Raw genomic sequence first — 26,155 nt, 5'->3', positions numbered from 1 at the left:
ATCATTATAATAGCTGGCGACTGATAGCACACTGGTCTCTTGGCAAACCGTGACCTGCTGTTTTCAGAGTAAGTCAGAACAGTACAGGCAACAAGTGATCTTACATTATTTTGTTGAAAGATTGTAACATGGAAATCTTATAGACAGGGAACAGCCATAATCCTCAACAAATCAGACATGTAACAGCTGTAGCCCAAATCAAAGGCTATGTGAACCACACCTTGATTATGTTGTGTACCCAGTGGCACCATCAAGACTAAGTGCTGGATCTGTATGCGATTATGAATGCAGACTGGCAACATATGTTCTCCTCAGAGATTCACATACAAATGTGTCCATAGTAAAACTGTACACAGAACTAGGACTCATCTGAAAAGACAATATGGTGCCACTCTTGTGTTTAGTGTTATCATAGGGTGCACCATTGTTGTTGTACCTCATTCTGCAGCCATATCAAGAGAAGCTGCAACACAGGTTGCCATGATGTCAGTCCACAGTACTCAAGATGTGGCACTGTCCATCTGGCTACTTGTCTTCCTATGAAAAAGCCCATTTTCTGCTCACAGTACATGATGGGCCTGTACATTCCTTCACAGCCAAGCGGACAATGACCTCTTGGCCCCAAGCAGACAATGACCTCTCAGCCACTAGCTGTGTGGAGCCACTGAGATCCTGCACGGCGCTATTTATGACCTTCCTGTACCCGTCAATTCCATATTTGCATGACAATCATGGGATCCCAACCAACACGAGCAGCAGTAGTGTGGAATGATAAACCATAATCTGGATATGCCAAGATCCTGCTGCTGTTAAATTGCAACATACGCTGGTAGATGTTTCTTCTTTATATATGACGCATAATATGATCTTTTCACAGTGAGCATTCATATGTGATGTCTGAATGAGAAACTCACTACCCACATTTTCCTTATATACAGAACATATGTGGTGTTGTGACTACCTTCTTTTTGCAGTTTCACTGACTTGCTAATCATTTTATATCAAAGCATATAATAACTTCATGCCAATTTGACATTTGTCATATGCCACACTCTGTATATTGCAATTTTAATGGCCAGCAGTGTGCATATTTGTTTTGTGCAGATATAAATGTCAATTACATTAAGTTACTACAGAGTGTATTTACATATAACTTCATTTTGTTTTTCACTGACTTTTCTAGAACAAAGTAAAAAAGTTATAATTTGTACGTTAATTGATTTAATAGACTTGACTATTTTTACCAATACATACCTGTGTGACTGACTACTCTATAGAAGCTTTCTGGCAGATTAATCCTAGAATGAATGGGGTGGGTCTCCCAGACACAGGTGGATTTTGTTTTAAAAATATCCACAAGAGCGCACTTCTTATGAGTAAGCCATTCATTGTAGCTTTTAGTGAACATCCCTAGAGGCCACTACTTGTTTCATCATTCCTCTTTGTTTGTCAGTCGATTGCTGATGCAGGAATAAACACGATTTGGGTCAAAAAAACCCTATCTGTCTATTTACATCAGCTTTGCCTGCTTATGCATGTTCATTGTTATAGTGATTTTGACCAATAAAACTGCTTAAAAATGGCTTTTCGATGTCCTCTCAGTGGATAAGAAACTGAAAAACTGTTATTAGAAACTGATAACGGTGGTTTGGATGTAGATTGTAATTTTTGTCCCGAAAGTTATCACAACACAAAAAGTTCTCATGATTGACAGATGGCTGGACAGTGAAGATAACTCTGTTACAGTGAAGATAATTTGGTTATTCCCATCAGAAATGTGAGTACATTCACTAATGCTAATTGAGATTCTCTACTGACTAGAGTAGCTGGTTCAAGTCCATCTTCCAGTGAATCATTACCTTGCTATTTGTCAAGAGATGGATAAACTAAATGGGTGAAAAATGTTCACAACCAAAATGTCCATACTATATCTCACAATACAATTATGCATTTGTCTGGTGTCAGTGGCGAAGACAGAAATGCTAACACCATTGTCAAGACCAGGGAACTGTTCACTGATGACGATTTGCTTGATTTGATAATAGAGAGCGGAAATACTTACACAAATCACGTAAAACCTCTTTATAAAAGTAATCCAAATAGTGCAATAAACTTGAAAAGTTCAAGGCATTTTTGGGTGTTTTTATATTTATGGTGCTCTTCCCAGAGACAAAATGAATATAAAATAATTTTGCGACACTTGTGCCACAGGGACAGAAATCTTCCCTCCAAGTATGTCACTGTGAAGATTTTGTTTTATTTTGAAATGTGTTAGATAAAATAACATTCACACAAGAGAGGAATATAAAAAATTGATGACCTGACACCTGTACATGATGTTATGGAGAGTTCACAAAAAACTGCACAAGACATAAGACAATTTGTGAATACCTTACAATGGATGAAACGTTACTGTCTTTTCATGGACATTATTCTTTCAGAATATACATTTCTTCCAAACCTGGAAAGTATGAGGTCATTATATTTATCATGGCAGACACAGAAATACACTGTGTATAAAATTTGGAAGTATGTGTGAGACTACAGTCTGCAGGTTTCTTCTAAGTCAGTACCACAGCTGATGATGTTGTGCTAATACTTGTAGACTGTAGAGTCAGTGAAGAATACTGTACAGGAAGGTATATTACCCTTTCGAATTGGTTTATTGGCTACATACTTGCTGAAAAACATTTCACAGATAATAAGTTTTCCCACAAAAGGGTTTAACTTTTGGGGGCTGTACCAGATGAGATTTAAAAACCTGAGAGCTTGAAGGTGAACGACAGGATCATAAGTGAGACAGAGATTACTACTAAAACATCATGCATGAGTTAATAAGAGTGAAAAGTTAAGTGCCTTGTATGTGAAAGATGTGGGTGGAGGTGCAGAAAAGAATAGACAAGCCAGAAAACGAAAGATGTAGAAAAATAAAATGGAGTGAACAAAGTAGTAGTTTTCTTTTTACTGTGAAGAATTGCTGAGACAGAAAGAATTAACGTAAATTAAGACCACATGAGTGGTGAGAGCCAAGGACATGTTGTATTGCTAGTTCCCATCTGCGGAGTTCTGAGAAACTGGTGTCTGGGGGAAGAATCCAGAAGGCACGTTTGGTGAAACAGGGACCGAGGTCATGACTGTCATGTTGTACAGCATGCTTTGCAACAGGATAATGTGTGTTGCCCGTATACATCCTCTGCCTATGCCCATTCATCCTGACTAATAACTGTGCGGTATTCATGCTGATGTAAAAAACCAAACAATGTTTACATAACAGCTGGTATATGAACAGATGGCGAAAAATAGACAAGTCAGAAAATGAAAAATGTAGAAAACTAAAATAGAGTGAAGAAAGGAGTGGTTACTGTGAAGAAATGCTGAGATAGAAGGAATTAACATAAATTAAGGCCAGGTGGGTGGAGGGCACGCATGGTGAAACAGGCACCGAGGTCATGTCATGTTGTACAGCATGCTATACAACAGGATAATGTGTTTTGCCCATGTATAAGGCCAAACAGTGTTTACATAACAGCTGGTATACAACGTGTTGTTTCGCAGGTGGCGCTCATTTTGATAGTATATGTTTTGCTAATTCAGAGCTGAAACAGATGTTGGTAGGGGCGCTAATAGGGCAAGTCTTTCAGTGGGGATGGTCACAGCGGTAGGAGCCATAGGGTAGGAAGATGGATGCAGAAGGAGCATAGGGTCTGACAAGGATATTGTGGAGATTGGGATGGCAATGAAAAGGTATTCTAGATATGGTGGGCAAAATCTCAGACAGGATGGATCTCATTTCAGGGCATGATTTCTCAGAAGTCATGGCCTTGTCAAAGTAGCTGATTAATACACTCAAGACCAGGATAATACTGGGTGATAAATGATGTGCTCTGAAGTATTTTTTGGAGGGATCAGCAGTACCAGGATTGGATGTGATGGCCCGGGGAAATTTGTTTTTGAACTGGGCTGTTGGGATAATTACGTCCAGTGAAGGCTTAAGTGAGAGTGGTGGTGTATTGCTGTAAAGAGTCTGCATCCAAACAAATGTGTTTGCCTTGAATGCCAATGCTGTTTGGGAGGGAATGTTTGACATGGAAAGGATGGCAATTGTCAAAATGTAAGTATTGTTGTTTTTTAGTAGGTTTGATGTAGATGGAGGTGTGTAGCTGGCCTTTTATGAGGATGAGATCAACATCTTCAGGTACTTCAGGTATTGCTGATTCCTCCAAAAACAACTTCAGAGCACAGCACATGTGTACCCATTATTATGCTGGTCTTGAACGTATTAATCAGCTACTTAGACAAGGCCATGACTTCCTAAAATCATGCCCTGAAATGAGATCCAACCTGTCTTGAGATTTTGCCCACCAAACCTAGAATAGCTTTTCGTCATCCTCCCAATCTCCACAATATTCTTTTCAGATCCTGTGCTCCTTCTGCACCCAGTGACTATACCCATTGAAAGAATTGCCCTATGTGCACTCTTACCACTATCTGATTCAGCCCTGTAACTGGCAAAACATATACTATCAAAGGGAGAGCCACCTGTGAAACAACACGTTGTATACCAGCTGTTATGTAAACACTGTTTGGCCTTATACATGGGCAAAACACATTATCCTGTTGTATAGCATGCTGTACAACATGACATGACCTCGGTGCCTGTTTCACCATGCGTGCCCTCCACCCACCTGGCCTTAATTTATGTTAATTCCTTCTATCTCAGCATTTCTTCACAGTAACTACTCCTTTCTTCACTCTGTTTTAGTTTTCTACATCTTTCATTTTCTGACTTGTCTATTTTTCACCATCTGTTCTCCCACCTCTGTTACATACAATGCACTTAGCTTTTCACACTTATTAACACGTCCACGATGTTTTAGGAATAATCTCTGTCTTGCATATACTCTGTCTTCTACCTTTAAGCTCTCAGGTTTCCAAATCTCATCCGGCGCAATCATCTTTCCTCCTCGTCCTGTCTGGTAAGTCTCCACTGACCTGGGGTTCTGGTCCTTCAACCCACTTCCTTCCCCTTCAACTGTTCTGTCAGAAGAAGGAGCCACTGGCTCCAAAAGCTTGTAAAAGTTAAACCCTTTTGTGTGTTTGTTCCCCTGCCATTGCTGATTTTTTATCTATCCATTTATATATAAATTCTCTTGGAATTATTGACTCACAAGAAAATATAAATACATTTGTCCATATTCTGTTCTGCATTGGTGTCATATGTGCCAATGAAAAATAAACATGTAATTTTGCTGTTATCAATGCATACATATAATAAAATTGATGAAGAAACAGGTAATTTGAAGAAGCAAGAGATGATTATATTCTATAATTCAACAAAGAGTGGAGTGGATGTGGTTGATGAGATGTGTTCATAATACAATGCTGCAAGGAAAACAAGACGTTGTCCATTGCACATGTTTCATGCCACTTTGAATATTGCTGGTATAAATGCGTTTGTAGTATACAAAGCAAACACAGGATCGGATATTTCAAGAAGGTTATTTCTCAAGCAACTGGGTCCGGAACTGATAGAACCACACATAGCACAGAGAGCTAACCAGAAGAATCTCCCCAAGCTGGCAGCATGGCTATCTAGGATTGGCAGCATGGCTATCTAGGATTACCATTGAGAGGGAAGTTGTTCCAGAAGGCAAACAACGTCGCCATTTTCAATGCAAAAACAATAAAACAAAATATTTTTGTAAGATACATGAAAATGGCTATGCCTGTCTCATTTTGTAATACTGTGTGAAGATTGTGCAGAAAATACAGATCAATAACATAGTATATTGTAACAAGTGATAATCATTTTTTTTATTATAGTGTACTACGCACTAGAATACGTTTGTGATATTGTGCGTGACACTCCTAAATTCATAACTTGTACAGAACGAACTTCCAAAAATCCAAAAAACAGGTTTCAAATGTTCAAGAACATTTTTAAATACTGAAAAATCCGACTTTCAGGTTTTTGGAGGAATACAATTTTACTTTTGAAGAAATGTATGGTAAATTAAATACTAACAAACAGTAAAAGAAGTATTTTTGGTACTCCTAATGAAAATTTATGTCCTACTAATTCTGGAATGTAAATGACACTTTAAAAGAAACTGTGTACCAGACTAGCACTCAATTTTAATCTGCCAGGAAGTTTAAAAGCAGTGTCTGCTCCACTGCAGAGTGAATTATTCATTCTGGAGACTAATCCATTGTTTATAATGTTGTTATCCTCATAATATTTGCTGACACTCTTAACACAGTATCATTCTGAAAAATTATCACAGTAGGTTTAGCAAATGGTAATTGCTTGCATATCACTCCATTAGTCAGACTAAATAAATAAATAAAAATCCTCCTTCTATCAGCACAAATGCTGACCCGTTTTCTGCATAAAAGCGGTTGGCTCTCGAGTAAACTTTTACAGATTTATCACACTTTTCTTGTGTTTCAATGCTGAACAGACTGATAATAGATTTAACATGCATTTTAATAATAATAATAATAATAATAATAATAATAATAAACAAGCAAAAACAATCACCTCTGTGTATGGTGGATATGTTGGAAGTAAGCGACCAATGACTGTTGGTAAATAATTAGTCCAGAATGCGGCCTCAGTCTGTCGATAATTGAGCATGATTGTTGAGTTGTATGTCGTATTGAGGTTGAGATACTTCAACTGGCCACTACGAGCCATGTCAAAGTGCAGGCCCAGGATCTGTGTATGTGTTGGGTTCCTGTAAAATAAACCAGAAAACACAAAATTATTTGCAGCTACAATAGAAATATTCTATCTTTAAGAAAACCTGCCCATCCAACCAGAACAATAAATAAAAGACAGATTCAAATTTAAGTCAAAATTGTCACTCCCAGGTCTCCTCACACATGAAAGAAATGTACAAATTATTCTAAGTGACAATAAAACTACTGTCAACTGGTGATATAAACATGATGCATCAGTTGTGACTAGTTCAGTCAACAGATATTACTACCTACTACTGCTCTGTCACTTAAAAGTAGACATGTTGAGTTGTCAAGAGACATATAAACAAGACTGAAAACTTTGTGGCTTTCAGATGAATCCCTTTTTGAGCTAGAGCACACACATGCACTTGTATGCATGAAGTATTGCTGGGGAAGGGTGGCTGATGGCTGTGACAGCTGGGAGGAAGAGACAACAGGTGCACATGCGAGTTCGTACAGAGCATGACGATGATGCTTTGCAGAGCATAGCAGTAATGGTTTGAAGGAATGGACTGGGAAGGGTGATAGAACAGAGGAAGAGGAGGTTGTGATGAAGAGGTCCTATACCAGGATGGTAGTGTGTGTGGGGGGGGGGGGGGGGGCAGGGTGTTAGTGGACATTGAGGCCAGGAGGATTACAAGAACAAAGAATGTGTTGCAAGGACAACTATCATCTGTGTTGTTTCGAGAATCTGAGGTTGGAGGGAAGGCTCCAGATGGTATGGATTGTGAAGCAGCCACTGAAATAGAGCATGCTGTGCTATTGTGAAGCAGTCATTGAAATCAATCATGTTATGCTGGGAGCTACTGAATCATATGCTTTGTCAGAGCTTATAGGCTTGCCCGCAAACGAGGAACATTCTACCAACAATCCCCCCCCCCCCTTACTAAATTGGTATTCTGCCAGTCATCTTTATGCCACATCCACTCCCAACTGCTTACCATGCACGCCATAACCTTGTGGAAGACTGATGTGTCCAATACACCCTCCTAGCATGTCCTACTCCAGTCCCCTCACAGACTTACCCTACCCCATCAGAGTCAGGGCCATGTATGAAAGTAGTCTTTTCATATACTAGCTCTGCTGCAATTTCTGCTCAGCATTTTAAATGGGTGTGTCCACTCATCAGCTGTGAAAAGAGTCAAGTGATACATTAACAGGTGAAAGCAACCACTGCTGACTACCTCTTTAAAGTATACTAAGAACAAATTATGACTGGTGTCAATATACACAAACTGATAATTGTACTAGTTACTTCTATATTATTTGATATATATGAAAGTAATAAAAAAATGACTGCTCCTCCTCCTTCACTACTCAGTTGCTGTTTTCCATGTAATACTTTCAATAAAGCATTTATGTAATTTTGCATGGACTACTATCAGCTCTCTATTTATTGACAGTCAGAATATATCTAATACAAATATTAACATTACACAAAATTTACATTCTTGATTCCAAGTATTCTGATAAAGTGTAGAAATGTCTGATGATATACACTTTTTGTGTTTGTTTTTAAATATTTGTTTCTAAACATTAAGGGATTTCTGATTTTCCCCCTGAAGTTCACTGGAAACTTGTTGCAGACTTCTGCATTGGAGTATAAAACTCCATTCTGAGCCCTAAAGAGATACAGATGGACTGTATGAAATCCTTTTATAATTTCTAGTGTTGTGGTTCTGAATCTGTATATTTATCCTAAATGTTATTAACCACAAGTACCATCAAGGAGTATGATTATCATGTAAATACAAAAACTGCTAGGTCCCTGAAGAAGCTTCTGCAAGGTGTTTGTTTATCAATTTTACACAATATTCTTATTGCATACTCCTGTTGAATAAATACTTAGCTGCAATGCGCCAGAAGATTATGCCATAGGACAGAACTGAGTGAAAGCATGCAAAGGATGCCAGCAATCCTGTCTGCAGGTCAACACAGTGACAGATATCTCTGAGTACAAAGCAGTCAGAATTGAGCCTTTTTATTTATTTATTTTTAAATCTTATTCATATGCTAGTACTAACTACCACCTCAATTTATTATTCACCCAGATGCCCAAGAACTTCACAATGGAGCCTCATACAGTGTATGTCCACTGATATCTATTTTAGGTACTTTTAGGTCAACTTCATTTGTCTGGAACTGCATAAAACGAGATTTTGTAAGATTAAGTGTTAAAGCTGTTCCATTGTTCTTCTGGCTGTGTCTGGTATGCATGTGTTTGGTTCCTTTATCAAATGTTCTTTGTCATCAGCAAAAATTAGTTTTTGAAGAGTCCTCCAATATCCCAGATCATTTATGTGGACCAAGAAAAGGATAGGTTCTAACAATGAGCCTTGTGGCACACCATATTTATTTAACAAAGAAATATGACAAACAGCCATGCAAACTGAGAAGTTATTTTATTTTGTTTTCACTACCAGTTTTGGCAAAATTGCCATTTTCAGGCCCCATCTGCACCATTCAATAATTATTGATATTGGCATACTGGGGCCATCTGTTTCTGGACATTGCGAATTCTCAAGTGCTTCCTTCGAAGACTTAACTGCAAACTGCACGATGATAAAATTAGGGAGATCTGAGGTCACATGGAGGTTTACCAGCAATCTTCCCATGAACTGCACATGATGAGAAGGGGGAAGTGACAGTGGTACACAAAGCACCTATGGCTTGTGGAGTTCAGGTGTAGCTGTAGACTGGTCTAATCTGCCACTAGTTAAATGTCACACTTTTTGCTAATGAGTATAACTTAGCAATCTGGTTTAAATATTGAGGTTTTTGACCATCTTACAGTAAAATTGTGTTTTTATAAATGTGAAGAAATTGAAAACTATGTGCTGCAGTGTACTGTGTATCTTTTAATGAATGTCAGTCAAATGCATTAATAGTAAGAGAGTAATTTGAAACAACAGATTATGAGACAACCAAAGGCAAACTGGCAGTTTCGGTAAGTTACAAGCTGTTGTTAAAAGGGTATTCTCAGAAAGATACATTGCTTTCCAGGTAGAGAAGCCTTTACAGAAGCCGAACTGAGCTGTTATTAAAACAGTATTCTCAGAAAGATGATTCAGTGTTCTGCTGTAAAGTATATTATTGAAAGTTCTTGAGAACATGGGAAGAAGGAAAATCAGTCTGTAATTATAGGTCTGTTTCTTACCTCCACTTGAAGTTAATACTGCATATTTCAGTCTTCCGGGGAATACACCGTGACTCATCACATAGTAACAAGTATAAATCAAGGATAGCACTACCAGATGAGCACAAGACTTTAGTATTAATGGCCGAGATACCATCATAGTCAAAAGAGTTTCTATTTTTAATGACATGATAACTTTTGTGATATGTGCAACAGATGAGTTGGGAAAACTGATGTCTGGTAATGGGTATGTCTAATCTGCCTATGTATGTTTATGGGCTCTGTTTTTGAGACCATTTTTTGTACTCTTGTTTTCAGTTACTGTTAAAAGGCATTCATTGAATTAAGTAGGCAATAATTTGAATTTCACATGATTTGTCTTGATGTTATTGTCATCTGGGAGTTCAGTACCATTTGCCTAGACAAGTTTATTCATTTCATGCCTAATAATGCTGAAAACTGACCTTGCCTTATTCTTGGAATTTCGAATTTTTTGTGCAAAGTACATGGTTTTTGCCTTTTAAATAACATGCTGAAGAATTTTGCAATTGTGCCTTAGTGCATTTTTAAATTTTGATTAGAGCTAGTCCTTTGCATTAAATAAAACTCTCTCTTCCTCGTACAAGTTATTCTGATACAGCTTCCATTGTAAACATCCCTGATCCCATGTATAAACAAACTGGATTTTTAATGTTGTAAGAATAATTTTAGGGAAGAACTACATTTATCATCTACTGTGTGTCCTTGATAAACTTCTTGCGATTATTTACCTTGTAAATGCTCTCTAAATAGTTTAATTGAGTCAGCATTTACAAGCCTATGAAATTTTACTTTCTCCTTCTCAGTTAAACCTTATTTAAGGAATGCTTTATTGCTTTCATTTGATCATCATGGTATGATAAACAAACTATTTATTATGAAGCTCCATCTATTTCATTGAAGACAGTTGGATTTAGAAATAAATTATCAATCGCTGTTGCACTGTATCCTCTATTTGTTTGGAATATTACTGTGATGGCTAGAACAAAGCTGTACATCAATAAGTCTAGGTGCCCTCAAACAGAAAGCTTTATCAAAATATCCAAGTAAAATCACTTCCCAGTTACTTCTACTAAAACTTGCTGGTGCCTCTGCTCATTGCTTAATGAAATTTAAAACAGTTCCCATTGGGAGGGCCTATAAACTGTCAGATTAGCTGTGCAACACAGTACTCACTGAGATCTACGGCCTGAGACTTTACCCCACTTTTATGTGTAAGTAGTTACTCCTCCTTTCCTCATATAATACGTCCAGTAATGTGATAATAACTTGTATCCATACAGGTGCCGGTGAACAGTTTCTGGGACTTCCAGTTGATGTTCAATTATGTGCAGTACATCTGTATAAATACCTTTACATTTATCAGTTTCCAGTATTGTTATGCGAAGCGCCTTATGTTTTGATGGAGAAGTACAAATTGTAGTATGATTGTTACCCTTTGTACCATACAACCTGACATGTTTTGTTTCTCCAATGATTGTTGCAGCAATGTGTGTGTGTGTGTGTGTGTGTGTGTGTGTGTGTGTGTGTGTGTGTGATACACAATGTACTCATTTAAGACAATTACGAGGTACACATTTGTGTATGAAATACACCTAGTCTAAAAAAGTGCAGTAAAAAAATAAACATAAAAATACAGTTATATCCAGATCAGAGAGCCAAGCAACTGTTGTTGGAGAAGCAGGTTGCAGCTCCATGATACCACCTGGTATTGATCTGCTGGAGCACTCATAAGGGATGTGGTCTGTGGTATGATTCGGTGCTCCACAGCTGCTCTCTGATGAGCTTTCCATGCCCCATTTGAACAACATGCCTCGACATCTATCAGTGCCTACTCTAAACTGGTTCAGGTGGCTTCATTTTTGATGGGGTACTTCCATTCCCGGAGTTCTCTCTGCTGCTTGTGAAATAATGTCCAAGTTCCTAATTTCTTTATTGTCGGCAACATGCTCAGTCCATTTGGCAACAATGGCACAGTTGTCCTACAAATCGTGTCTCTCCAGATAGGGCAACAAAACCTAAGATGATTTGGTAGAGGAAAGTGAAAAGTTTTCTGGATGGGGTGACAAATTTTCCTGGCTGGTTACTTTTAACCACTTCTTTTGAGCCATTCTGCAGAGCTGAGGAGGTGCGATATTGGCTAGGATCTGAAGCCACACAATGGGAGTGCATTTCAGTGTGCCTGTTATGAACCTCACTGCTTCATTTAGCTGGACATCAACTTTGTTGGTGTGATGGCTCCTATACCACACTGAAGTGCAGTACTACAGCAGACTAGGTTAGAGCCAGTGCAGCACTTCTCAAAGTGTTCCCATTTGTTCCCCATGAGGTTCCAGCTAGTTTGCTGAAAGATGTTGTTCCTAGACTTTATTTTCTGTACAGTTTTTGTCAGATGTTGCTTATACGTCAATAATTAATCCAGAGTGACTCCTAGGTATGTGGGGTAGGTGTTGTGCCATACTTTTTCTTCGCCAAAGTAAATGACAAGTTTTTTGTGAGCTAACTTGTTGTTACCATAGAAAGAACTTACTTCTGAGTTATGAGGATTAAGTTTGAGGCACCATTTCGAGTAGTATTTGGGGAAATTCTGTTGTACAATAATCTCTGTAGAAGTTTATGGCACTTGCATAGCAATGCAATGGGCCAATAACTTGATGGACTATCTGCTGGCTTTCCTGGTTTGAGAAGAGCAAGGATTTTGGGTTTCCTAAAATCATTAGAGATGCCACCACTCTTGACGATCTTGTTGTAGAAATTGAGCAGCCACTGTTTGGCTTACGCACCTAGGGTTTTCAAGAACTCAAGGAACACACCATCCAGGTCAGGTGTCTATCTCAGTTTCATTTGTGTCTTCCATTGAGAATGCCCATGATCATTGGGAATCACATGGGAGTGAATGAGCTGTTAGAGTTACTACCTTTTCATTTCCCTGGTAAATATCCTGTTCGAGGACAAAGATTTTGAAATTTCCTGTCGGCGATCAGCAATTTTGTTGGGGTTTATGTGATCTGTCTTCTCCGGTGGGGGAGCAACAGTGCCCAAATGCCTGAGGAGGCTCCACTCCTTCCTACTGGGGCATGTAAAGTTTATTTCTTCTGTAGTCTCTTCTCATCTCTGTTCCCTGGTGGAATTTAATAATTCTGTCATTTGGTTTCCAATCAGTGGATCTCCAGTTTCTTCATATCTGTTTAGTAATACTTCCGTATCCAACCTGATATTAATCCTTATGAAAACCCCATGGCATACACGTCTTGGATGCCTCTTTCAGGATGGCTACAAATGTCTTACAGGTTCCTACAGTAGGAGACACATTTTGAGTATTCAATTCGACCTCTTTATGGAACATGTTCAAGCTGCCACTGTGTATATAGTTATTTTGCAGTTGTGCCTTTTGGAAACATTTACCCTAGAAAAACCTAGTGAAAATATTGGAATTATAGGGGTTGGACTGTGTATTGGTACTACTGAATGGGTCTGGGAATTAGTCATGCAAGTAACATCTCACTGGAAGCTTTCAGATTTAGATCATACCATGTTTGGTGGGACCACTTGAGGGCAACATATCAATCACATTACTGTGTGATCTCTCCTCAGTCTGTTGGAAAACTCTTGAAGCTATGCACTTACATGTTCAATGGATCACTTCATACACTGCTTGTCATTTCATTCAAAGAGTGGAAAACTCCCAGCAGTGATGTCATTCTCAGTTGCATAATTAAGGTTATGGTTCAAATTTGTTTTCCGCACCCCAGAATAACCATTACATTATCTTCTTTACCAAAATGTTTTCCTAGAAAACCTACCTCATAGGTGACACTACTGAGCCTTGCACCTGGCTTAAAAATACTGTTACACAGGAACAATAACAATTATGTATACAATAGATTGCTATTCACCTCATAGAGGAGACGTTAAGACACAGACAGGCACAGCACAGAGACTGCTAAACGTGTGAGTTCTCAGCCGAAAGGCCTTCTTCTATAGTGGTTCACACACACACACACACACACACACACACACACACACACCTTCCCACAAGCATAACTCACACACACATGACCACTATGTCTGCCCAATGAGAACAGTGAATAGTGAGTAGCAATCTACCCCGGATTTTCCACAGTTACACAAGAACCTCATTTATCTGAACTAGGTGGGATCAGATGTAATCCATATTATCAAAAATCTAGATAATGTGGAAATATTCTACTAAATACGAAAATTCTAATATCTACTACAATTTACAAAGTTTTGATTTTGGTGCTAACATGAAACAGTTTTTTGGCACATAAACTCTATAGTTACTACAATGCACTCACATTTATTTACTGAAATTTATGCGTAAGTTTATTTTGATTCAAACTTGTGTGGCATTTGAGAGCAGCATGATCACTTAGATTTTTCACTAACATCAGTTCAACTGGAATTATTTCCAGCTGGCATGCTAGGTAAACAACTAGTTTTTACAGCTGTGCTATTGCCTCCACATGAGACATTTTTTCCCCCGAAGTGCCACTTTTGTTCTCCAGTTGACCAACAACGTTGTCCTCTGCAGGATGACAGGTGGCAATGCATATTTTGTCATTGGCCATCACACCGTAACCAGTATCACTGTCATTCTGCAACCAGGCATCTATATCACTACTGGCTACATCTGAACAACCAGGAATGTTTGCTGACAATTCAGAAACTTCAAAGGTGTTGAAAACTTCACAAACTTCAGCAAGGGAATCATGAATAGCAGGCCATAATGTTTTTCCATGACTTCAGACTTGACAGCTCAGTAACTCGATACAAGAAGATGCAACCATAAAATTTACGTCTTTGAGTAGAGAAATCACACCTACATCTCCCTCTTCTTCAGTTAATTTACCCAGTACATGTTTTCTGTATACATGTTTGATGTTTTGCAGCCACTGTATCCCCCAAAAACTTTTACCCGTAACTGAAAGCTTTCCATCCTTCTGCCAAGCCTTGGCTTGCTGTTTAAGTTGGGACTGGACCGGATATCGTAACACCATGCTCTCTTTTCTCTCTGAACCAAATGAATAATGCTTCATCTGGTTTTAACTTCTTACTTTCTTTATTGTACCACAGTTCTGCAATTGATCTTTAATCATCATTTTGAAGCAGGAATCTTCAAGTTCTTTTCAGTTCTCCTTCCAGTCTGGCAAGTTGATGTCCGTGCACCACAATCTGAAGCCATGTTCTTTAGCAGTTCCCATTTGTCTGTTTTGTGTAGTGCTTTCAACCTTCTGTCCACTGAAACAACAGCTTACTTTGTCTTTGAAGCCATTTCACTCATGCACACTGAAAACATGGGAGCAAAAGAACAATAATAGTACAGCTTTTTAACACTGTAAGGAACATACCCATGCTGACTGTAGTAATGACATGCAGTGCCTATGACGTAACAACTGTACCAACAACCAACTGTGTGTGTGTGTGTGTGTGTGTGTGTGTGTGTGTGTAATGAAAAGGATAGTTGCTACTCACCACATAGTGGAGATGATCCGTCACAGAAAGGCACAATGAAACGACTGTTAGGAGGTTAGCTTTTGGCCAACAAGGCCTTTGTCAAAATTAGGCAAAACATACACACACACACACACACACACACACACACACACACACACACACACAAAACACATACACTCATGCAAATGCAACTCACACACACATGACCACAGTCTCTGGCAGCTGGGGCAGAGGGGGAGAGATAGCAGGGTAAGGATGGGGGTTGGTTAAGTGCTGCAGGGAGTGTGCAGGGACGAGGTGGAGAGCAGGGCATCTATGTGCAGTTGGGAGGTAATACACAGGGTGCTGGAGAGAAGTAAAAAGACTGTGTGCATTGGTGGAATGAGGACTGTATAGCACTGGAATGGAAACAGAGAAGAGGCTAGACTGGTAACGAAGGTTGAGGCTAGGAGGGTTAGGGGAACATAGGTTATATTGGAGGGAGCATTCCCACCTGTGCAATTCAGAAAAGCTGGTGTTGCTGGGAAGGATCCAGATGGCACAGGATCTACAGAAGTCATTGAAATGAAGGGCATCATGTTGGGTCATGTGCTCAGCAACAGGCAGTCCTGTTGTTTCTTGGCCACAGTTTGTTGGTTGCCATTCATGTGGACAGAGAGCTTGTTGGCTGCCAGGCCCACGTAGAATGCAGCACAGTGGTTGCTATTTAGTTTGTAGATCATGTGACTGGTGTCACAGGTAAACCTGCCTTTGATGCATAGGTGATGCTTGTGACTGGACAGGAGTAGGTGGTCGTAGAAGGATATATGGTCTTGCATCTAGTTCTATTACAGGACATGGGCCATGAGTCAAGGGGTTGTGAGGAGTGGCTGAATTGGGATGGACAAGGATGTTGTGTAGGTTTGGTGGGCAGTAGAATACCACTGTGGGAGGACATTCCTTATTCCACAGCATGACAAGATGTACATGAAACTCTGGAGCATAATGATTCAGTTGCTTCAGTCCTGGGTTGTACTGAGTCAGAAGGGGAATGCTCCTCTGCAGATAGACAGTGGGACTTCGTTAGGTGGTGTGTGGCTGGAGAGATAAAGCATGGGAGATCTGTTTCTGTACAAGATTGGGTGGGTAATTATAGTCTGTGAAGGTCTCAGTGAGACCCTTGGTATATTTCAAGAAAGAACACTTGTCACTACAGACGTGACAACCATGGGTGGGTAGGCTGTATGGAAGGAACTTCTTGGTATGGAATGGGTGGCAGCTGTCAAAGTGGAGATATTGCTGGTGGTTGTTAGGTTTGATATTAACGGACGTACTTACGTAGCCATCTTTGAAGTGGAGCTCAACATCAAGGAAGGTGGCTTGTGGGATTGAGAGGACCAGGTGAAGTGAATGGGGGAGAAGGTGTTGGGTTCTGGAAGAATTTGGATAGGGTGTCCTTACCCTCAATCCAGATCACGAAGATGTCATTGATGAATCTGGATCAAGTGAAGGTTCTGGGTGGTTATGAAGGATTCCTCTAGATGGCCCATGAACAGGTTGGCATAAGATGGTGCCATGTGGGTGCCCATTGCCATACCAGGGACTTGTTTGCAGGTGATACCTTCAAAGGAGAAGTTATTGTGGGTGAGGAAACAGATGGTCATGGTGACTAGGTAGGAGGTAATTGATTTGGAATCTGTCAGGTGTTGGGATAGGCAGTGTTCAATAATGGTAAGGCCATGGGCATTTGGGGTGTTAGGTCAATAGTGATGAGCAGGGCACCATGTGGTAAAGGAACAAAAACTTTCTATTTGCCTTTCTGCGAACCAGCATCTCCGCTATATGGTGAGTAGCAACTATCTTTTTCATTACATTGTTACATTCCATCCTGGATTTTCCATTTTATACACACACACACACACACACACACACACACATGGTATGGTATGACATATATACAGTTGTTATGTTGTTAGCACTGCAAGTAGCATAGAGATCATCACTCCCTTGGTTTCAGAGGAGATTACGGTTTAACGTCCCGTCGACAACTAGGTCATTAGAGACGGAGCACAAGCTCGGATTAGGGAAGGATGGGGAAGGAAATCGGCCATGCCCTTTCAAAGGAACCATCCCGGCACTTGCCTGGAGTGATCTAGGGAAATCACGGAAAACCTAAATCAGGATGGCCGGACGCGGGATAGAACCGTCGTCCTCCCGAATGCGAGTCCAGTGTTCTAACCACTGCGCCGCCTCGCTCGGTCTTGCTTCCAGGTACCATTACTAAATTCAGCATGGGTCTTCTCCTTACAGTGCTAAGAAACTGTACCATTATTGTTATTTTGCTCCTGTGTTTTTAGTGTGTATGAGTGAAATGGCTTCAAAGAGAAAGTGAGTGAGCGAGTGAGTGTGTATGTGTGTGTGTGTGCGCGCGCATGTGTGTGTGTGTGTGTGTGTGTGTGTGTGTTTTGTGTGTGTGTGTGTGTGTGTGTGTGTGTGTGTGTGTGTGTGTGTAAACCAGAATATATATAGCTAAACCACAAATCTGGATTAATGAGGGCCAAATAAATGAGGTTCTTGTGTACCTGGTCTTCAGTACCCAGGCAGTTCTGTACTAATCCAAGTTCCCACAACTACTTCCAGCACAGCTTCTTGGTTATCAACCACCTTGCTACTTCTAACATTACATTGAACTTTTTCCCCTGTATTTTCAGTGTTCGTGAACTCGTGTTGTCTGCACACTTTTGTCTACATCTCCAGAGCTGTGAAGCCATTGGTAGCTACTAAAGGTAGCAGTCTTACAGTATTTTTGAACCCCTTACCTGATCTGGAAGATATTAACCAGTCATATACCATGTTCTTAACTTTACTGCTGCTAAATGCAGTTCTAATTTTGCCTATACTAGTGGCATATTAGATTTGAGTTTCAAGATTGACTTACTCCAGAATCATGGTGTGATGAACACAACTACTATAGCACCAAAGGCTACCCACATCCATCTAAGCTGATTGCTTTACAGCAGCCAACATGAAAAACCATAGGTTGTCTTCACATTGTTGACCATTTCAACTACTTTGCAGTAATATCCACAATTGTCTATTATGATGATTTATTTACCTATAAAAATTAATTAGCAGTAGCTGATCAACAAAAAATCCCTGTTACACATTTTTCATGGTTTTATTCAATACAAAAATGTTTGACATGAAAAATGTCTGACATGATGCTGGAATAATTTATAGAAGAAACATGTGCATATGATGTACTAATGTTTTAGAATTAGCTAAATGTTATGTTACTAAATATTATTCATGAAATATGCTTCTTGTACATTCTTTAATTACCACTACAGTGGAGAATGAGATCAAGTTAACTTTCTAGTTCTTCAATAAAACACAGACGCAATGATGATGGAAGATGTTTCATTTGTAAACTCACCCATATCTTGCAAAATTAGTGTAAGCTTTCATGAAGAAATGGCTCATATTTCGATCATTTGGTGTCCACATGGTGCGTTCTAAGCGTGGTTTTCTTGGAAAGAATTCTGAAATGTTCACATGTATTTGTAATTTTTTGAAAATTAAATAGCACTACATAAAATGTTTTAACAGAGATACAGAAATCCATTTTGAAGCAATTTAGCCTTCTCTTGTTTATTTTTTATTTTTATTTTTAAGTAACAAATGTAGGAACTATTATTTTCCTGACTAAATTGGAAATAATTTGTTGTATCCATGATGCAAAAGAGATTAAAACAGGGCTGCTAACAAATGATGAGGCTTACTTAAAAATAAATGTACTGAATTTCAGCAAGCTGACAGTTTAACCTTATTTAATTGTTTTTTTTGCATGATTTACAACAAAAATTGTAGGAACTATTCCTCACTAACTGCACTATTATTTACACATGAAGAAGAGAGTCAAAATTCACGGTTATCTCTTGCTATTTTTTTGGTCTGGAAAGGATGGTAGCTATCACAGTATAAGTGTTATTGGTGGGCTTAAGATGAAAGAAGTTTTTATTGAACCATCTGAGACAGGCAACATAGTGGCTAGCTGACACAAAGAGGAGATTTTGTTCAATAAATACAAAGTGAAGATATCATTTAGTATGTAGAACATATCATAAAATAAGGATGCACTACACATATTAGAAAATGTAGAGAGGTGCTGATGTTACTTCCTCAGATTCTAAGTGATATGGTCATCACAGATTTGGAGAAAAAAATCTGAAACATATTTACATTCAAGAGGTAATAACATGTCACAAACATGAAAATGTACACACACTGAAGCACACATGAAAACTCTTATCATCTGATTACATGCCATGAATCCACCTTGCACATTTTATTCTATTTCTGTCAATTCTGTATTCTACCACATCAGTGGCAGTGTTGTCCATGTAAGGAACGATGTCATTTAAGAGCATCACAATCATTGTGTGGTGTTTATGAGGATGTTACCACCAAACAGCACTGCATGAAAGTAAATTACATCACTCATACTTTGTCCATGAGTAAGTACACTCATCCAATGCCAGTGCATATTAATCAGCACAAATGGTATGCTTGAGTAGATCAGCCATTAAGTTTTCCTTTCTTCTGAGAATTGTACAAATGTGGAATTATGGAAAACTATCATCTTTTAGAATGGCAGTCCTTCTGAATGCAATGTCTACTAGTCCCTGTCCTTCACCTACAGCGCACCATTTTCTGATCTCACTCCTCTCCCTCACCAGCTTCATACATATCCATCACTTCAATTACATTTATAGGTGTGTAGAGTCTCAGTCACAGCATTCCCTTGTACCCCAGTGAGCAACATGCCACTACATGTATCTACTATGATACCCATATTCCATAACTTCTCGTATGTGTGAGAACTTACTGCTCACTGACTTCTTGCATTGTGAGTAGTTGCCTTTGCTCATTCTATTCAGGATTTTCCATTAACATTTCTAAGGAAGTATTGCTTACTACATTAACACATTTTGTCATAATGTTTGTACTTCAAGTGTCCTCTTGACTGATTAAATACACTCCTGGAAATTGAAATAAGAACACCGTGAATTCATTGTCCCAGGAAGGGGAAACTTTATTGACACATTCCTGGGGTCAGATACATCACATGATCACACTGACAGAACCACAGGTACATAGACACAGGCAACAGAGCATGCACAATGTCGGCACTAGTACAGTGTATATCCACCTTTCGCAGCAATGCAGGCTGCTATTCTCCCATGGAGACGATCGTAGAGATGCTGGATGTAGTCCTGTGGAACGGCTTGCCATGCCATTTCCACCTGGCGCCTCAGTTGGACCAGCGTGCTGGACGTGCAGACCGCGTGAGACGACGCTTCATCCAGTCCCAAACATGCTCAATGGGGGACAGATCCGGAGATCTTGCTGGCCAGGGTAGTTGACTTACACCTTCTAGAGCACGTTGGGTGGCACGGGATACATGCGGACGTGCATTGTCCTGTTGGAACAGCAAGTTCCCTTGCCGGTCTAGGAATGGTAGAATGATGGGTTCGATGACGGTTTGGATGTACCGTGCACTATTCAGTGTCCCCTCGACGATCACCAGTGGTGTACGGCCAGTGTAGGAGATCACTCCCCACACCATGATGCCGGGTGTTGGCCCTGTGTGCCTCGGTCGTATGCAGTCCTGATTGTGGCGCTCACCTGCACGGCGCCAAACACGCATACGACCATCATTGGCACCAAGGCAGAAGCGACTCTCATCGCTGAAGACGACACGTCTCCATTCGTCCCTTCATTCACGCCTGTCGCGACATCACTGGAGGCGGGCTGCACGATGTTGGGGCGTGAGCGGAAGACGGCCTAACGGTGTGCGGGACCATAGCCCAGCTTCATGGAGACGGTTGCGAATGGTCCTCGCCGATACCCCAGGAGCAACAGTGTCCCTAATTTGCTGGGAAGTGGCGGTGCGGTCCCCTACGGCACTGCGTAGGATCCTACAGTCTTGGCGTGCATCCGTGCGTCGCTGCGGTCCGGTCCCAGGTCGACGGGCACGTGCACCTTCCGCCGACCACTGGCGACAACATCGATGTACTGTGGAGACCTCACGCCCCACGTGTTGAGCAATTCGGCGGTACGTCCACCCGGCCTCCCGCATGCCCACTATACGCCCTCGCTCAAAGTCCGTCAACTGCACATACGGTTCACGTCCACGCTGTCGCGGCATGCTACCAGTGTTAAAGACTGCGATGGAGCTCCGTATGCCACGGCAAACTGGCTGACACTGACGGCGGCGGTGCACAAATGCTGCGCAGCTAGTGCCATTCGACGGCCAACACCGCGGTTCCTGGTGTGTCCGCTGTGCCGTGCGTGTGATCATTGCTTGTACAGCCCTCTCGCAGTGTCCGGAGCAAGTATGGTGGGTCTGACACACCGGTGTCAATGTGTTCTTTTTTCCATTTCCAGGAGTGTATGTATTGCTGAGTTAGAATGATGAATAGACCTTATAACTTTTTTAAACAAAGATAGGCATTAGGAAATTTTTCTTTTGGTCAAAATGAACAAAAATTATCACATTTTATGTACTCACCAACATCCATAAAAGGTGCTCCTGTTAGAAAGTAGTGTTCTATATTATGAGGTACTTTTCTCCACTGAGGAAGTTTGAATGCCTCCACTGTTGTGTTTAAAACATAAATATATACGGGTACATTTCTGTCAACAAGTAACTTCACTATTTTATCTGTTGGTGCTCTGTACAGAAAATCAGACATCATCTGGAAGCAAACAATATATTAAATCTTATGTTAACGCATCTGGAAGTCACTGTTTAAAAAATTACTAGCAAAGTAAATTGTGAGAAGCAATATAGACAGGATACATAAATGGAGGTGAAGCAAAATTGTCTTCAATCATATGAAGATAACAACAAGAATTTTGTGTGGTTCAGTGGTCTGGTGCAAGTCTTACAATTGGACATCACTTCAGTGACATACAGATTCCTAACCTGCCCCAGTGTTTCTACTACATAAAGGGGACCTACAATTTAATGTGGAAGCTGAACAATGCATCATTTCTGGCAAAGTAAGAATTCCAAGCTCTGACTGGGATTTGATCCATAACACTTCAGTTGCCAGCTATGCAGTTTACTACTAGATCAACAGACCAACACTACATGAAGAAAAACAACAAACTTAAATCTGAAGAGACATTTCAGTTCACTGAGTCTCCTCAATTGCAATTTTCTTAGAACAAGTAAGCAATTATGCCCTAAGGGCAAATCAGTACCCAAATATATCAGCAATGGATTAACATTATTTGTTGTGACAGATCTTGAGACTTCAAACATTTCTGAACTGGGAGCTTTCTCGGCATTTGTATTTCAAATCTGTTTTACACTGTGCTTTCATGTATATATCTATAAAATCATCTGCATTATCAATGTTCTTTAGAAATAGATCTATTCTATTCTCACTTAAGAAAGAGTTGTATCATGTAGAAGAACAACAAGTCATTTCAGCCATTTCTTGTAGCCAGAAGGCCACTACATTACTCTTTTATTTGTATACCTTATGAGTCATTATGAGTTTGGGTGATTTTAAATCCAGAATCATAAATCACTGCATATTGCACTCTATTTCCTGAACAAGTAATGTTATCATTTGTCAAGTGGACAACACTTCTCTAAAATCAATTTTATTTACATTAAGTGCACTGCCACAGGCGGTAATTCTAAAAGAAAACACAGAGAGAAAATATCTAGAATAAGCCAAAACTGTTGTTCTTAGATCAACACAATGAGAGACGGTTCTAAGGGAAAACATACTGCATTGAGCTTCTTGTTTAATTGATCTATGCATTGACTTAATTCCAACTTTCTTTTCCAGCTGGATCCTGAATATTTTACACGGTTTTCTGGATTCTGACTATTTTATACAGTGTTTTGTTTAGTGTATCAGTATTACTGCCTATTTCTGGTGCTATCAGTTCATTTTTGATTGTTTTAACATGAGTCATTGTGAGACGAAAGTCATTAAAAGAACATTTTATATTTTATATAGTTTAAGAACAAGAGTGCCCCACTACTGATCCTTATGGTACCCCATACGGATATGTTCCCCTATTCTGAAGTTAGTTTCTTGCCTGTGATACAGTCTGCCAATGAGACCCTGCTGCTGATGGAATAACACTTTAGTTTGCTTATATAATTTTGTGATCTACACAACCCAGAGCTTTGGCATGGTCATAAAAATACAAACAGGATAATATTTCTTATTTAGCCCTGGCAGGACCTCATTCATGTGGTCTTGTATTGCCTTTTCTGTGAATGGTTCTTTATGAAAGAGTAGGTCTATACCTGGAGGTGGTTTTTCTCATCTCCAGTTTTACAGAGATTTATTACTACTGTATATTTAAGTTTATCAGGGAACTGCCACATGCCACTGATTTATTACAAAGATAGCTTAAGCGTTGTCCTATCAAGTTACTATAAGATTTTAATATTTCAATAGAAACACCTTCACAATCCAAAGAAATTATAACTTTTTAGTTAGTGAATTTTGTAATCTTCTTAGGAGTTTGATCTTTGAAAGTAATGTCTGTTGGTGGTGCATGCAGTGTCTGTACAAGTAAATCTAATGTATCTGGTTTCATTGTTTATTATTGGGTGCAATATCTGCTGCCACTGTGAGAATACTATAACTACATTTATTCTGCAGATCTGTTGTTAGAATGAAGAAGTTCAGTTGCAGCTGTGGAGCCCAGCAGAAACGCCAGCAGCTGTAGTGGTTTCTATGTATGCACAGAATTTAGTTTAGTTTTTGTTCTCATTTTTTCTGTGAAGAAGTGAATTGCATATTGTGTTGGTTAGTGTAAGATAACTTATACTTAGAAGGGTTAAGGAGGGGAGGGGGAGGGGGAATGAGGAACTAAATCGGAGAGGAGGATAGAAGGGGAAAAATGGGTAGGGTCATTAGCTGAGGGCAGCACACAAAGAGGATGGGAGATGAGAATAGGGAGGAAGCAATATGACAGAAGGGATGGAAACTGTTGGGTGGCAGATGTGGGAACAGTAGGTTACTGTAGGTTAAGGCGAGGATAATTTCAGAACCAGAGAATGTGTTGTAAGGAAACTCCAATCTGTGCAGTTCATAAAAGCTGGTGGTGGACAGGAGTACCTAGATGGCTCGGGTAGTGGAGGAGTCATTGAAATCAAGCACGTTATGTTCAGTTGAACGTTGTGTTACAGGGTAGTCTACTTTGGTCTTGGCCACAGTTTGGCAGTGGTTATTCATCCTTGTGCAGAGCTGGTTGGTTGTCACATCAATATAAAAATCTGTGCAATGATCACAGCAGAGCTGGTATATGACATGGCTGCTTTTGGCCCAGCCTCTGATGGAGTTAAGATAAGCCTGTGACAGGACTGGTATAGGAAATGGTGGGTGGGTGGATTGAGCAAGTCTTGCACCTGAGTCTTCCACAGGAATATAGTCCCTGTGGCAAGGGGTCGGGATTGGGACTGGCATAGGGATGGACTATGATGTTATGGAGGTTGGGTGGCTGATGGGATACCACTTTAGGAGAGGTAGGAAGGATCTTGGGTACAATGTCCCTCATTTCAGGGCATGATGATAGGTAATCAAAGGTGTGATGAAGGATGTGGTTCATTTCTTCCAGTCTGGGTGCTGTTAGGTGATGAAAGGGGCACTCCTTTGCAGCTGGTTCTTGGACATGGTACGAGAGTTGGGGTGTGAGAGGAAATGGCACTGGAGATCTGTTTGTGGACTAGATCTGGGGAATAACGCCTGCCTGTGAAGACTTTGGTGACATCCTCAGCATGCTTATTTTCATGATTTTGACTCAGGGCCAAGACACCCCATCTTCATTCTTTGACAACATCAATGCCTTCTCTTCCATCTGCTTCACTCTGTCCTCCTCAACCCAGTGTGCCACCTACTTGGACATTGACCTCCTCCTCTGTGATGACTCCATCCACACCTATGTCCACATTAACCCACCAAACACCAACAGCACCTTCATTACATGTTATCCATTCCACACCAAAAATTCCCTTCCATACAGCCTGGCCACATGGGGGAGGTGACAAGAATTTGCCCGTTACGCTGTGGGGTCTCACCAAAGCCTCTACAGAGAGGCACTATCCCCCCAGACCTAGTTGATAAACAGATTGTCTGTGTGATTTCCTCTCATCCCAATCTTCCCACCACAGTCAAGAACCAGCTGCAAAGAAGTGCCCCCTTCATCACTCAGTACCACCCCAGATTAGAATAAATAATCCATATCCTTCATCAGGGCTTTACCTATCATCATGCCCTAAAATGAGGGACATCCTTCCTAAGAACCTTCTCGCCCCTCCTAAAGTGGTGTCCTGTTACCCACTCAACCTCCACAAATTCTAGTCCGTCCCTATGCCACTCCCAATCCCAACCTCTTGCTGCAAGAATCGTATCCCAGTGGAAGAGCCAGGTGCAAGACCTAACCAATCCACCCACCCAACACTCCCTATTCCAGTCCTGTCACAGGCTTATCCTACCTCATCAGAGGTTGGGCCACCTGTGAAAGCAGCAGTGTCATGTACAAACTCTGCTGGAATCATTGCACAGCTTTTTAAATTGGTATCAGGGTTGCCATAAATCTCCCCAAGTGAAATTCCCTGATATTTCCTAATTTCCAGACAAGTTTAGCATTTTTCACTGACAATTTTTGAGATTGATTGATTGATTGAGAGGGTTTATGGGACCAAATGGCGAGCTCGTCAGGCCCATGATTCCAAAG

The 26,155-nt window shown here is 40.3% G+C and overlaps 1 protein-coding gene across 2 annotated transcripts in view; it reads right to left on the bottom strand.

The window, feature by feature from the left end:
- Positions 1–26,155, bottom strand: part of LOC124599161 (cholinesterase) — a 183,105-nt gene that overhangs the window by 22,836 nt on the left and 134,114 nt on the right. For both annotated transcript variants that reach the window (XM_047136054.1, XM_047136053.1), the window contains exons 9-11: positions 21,951–22,137; positions 18,813–18,918; positions 6,542–6,737 (exon numbers count right to left, since the gene is read on the bottom strand). In XM_047136054.1, coding sequence (XP_046992010.1) covers positions 6,542–6,737; positions 18,813–18,918; positions 21,951–22,137 — 489 coding nt within the window. The remainder of the gene's footprint in view (positions 1–6,541; positions 6,738–18,812; positions 18,919–21,950; positions 22,138–26,155) is intronic.

The sequence above is a fragment of the Schistocerca americana genome, chromosome 1 (assembly GCF_021461395.2).
Source record: "Schistocerca americana isolate TAMUIC-IGC-003095 chromosome 1, iqSchAmer2.1, whole genome shotgun sequence".
Taxonomy (NCBI): domain Eukaryota; kingdom Metazoa; phylum Arthropoda; class Insecta; order Orthoptera; family Acrididae; genus Schistocerca; species Schistocerca americana.
The sequence above is the reverse complement of the archived record's forward strand: the minus strand, read 5'-3'. Positions and strand labels throughout refer to the sequence as shown.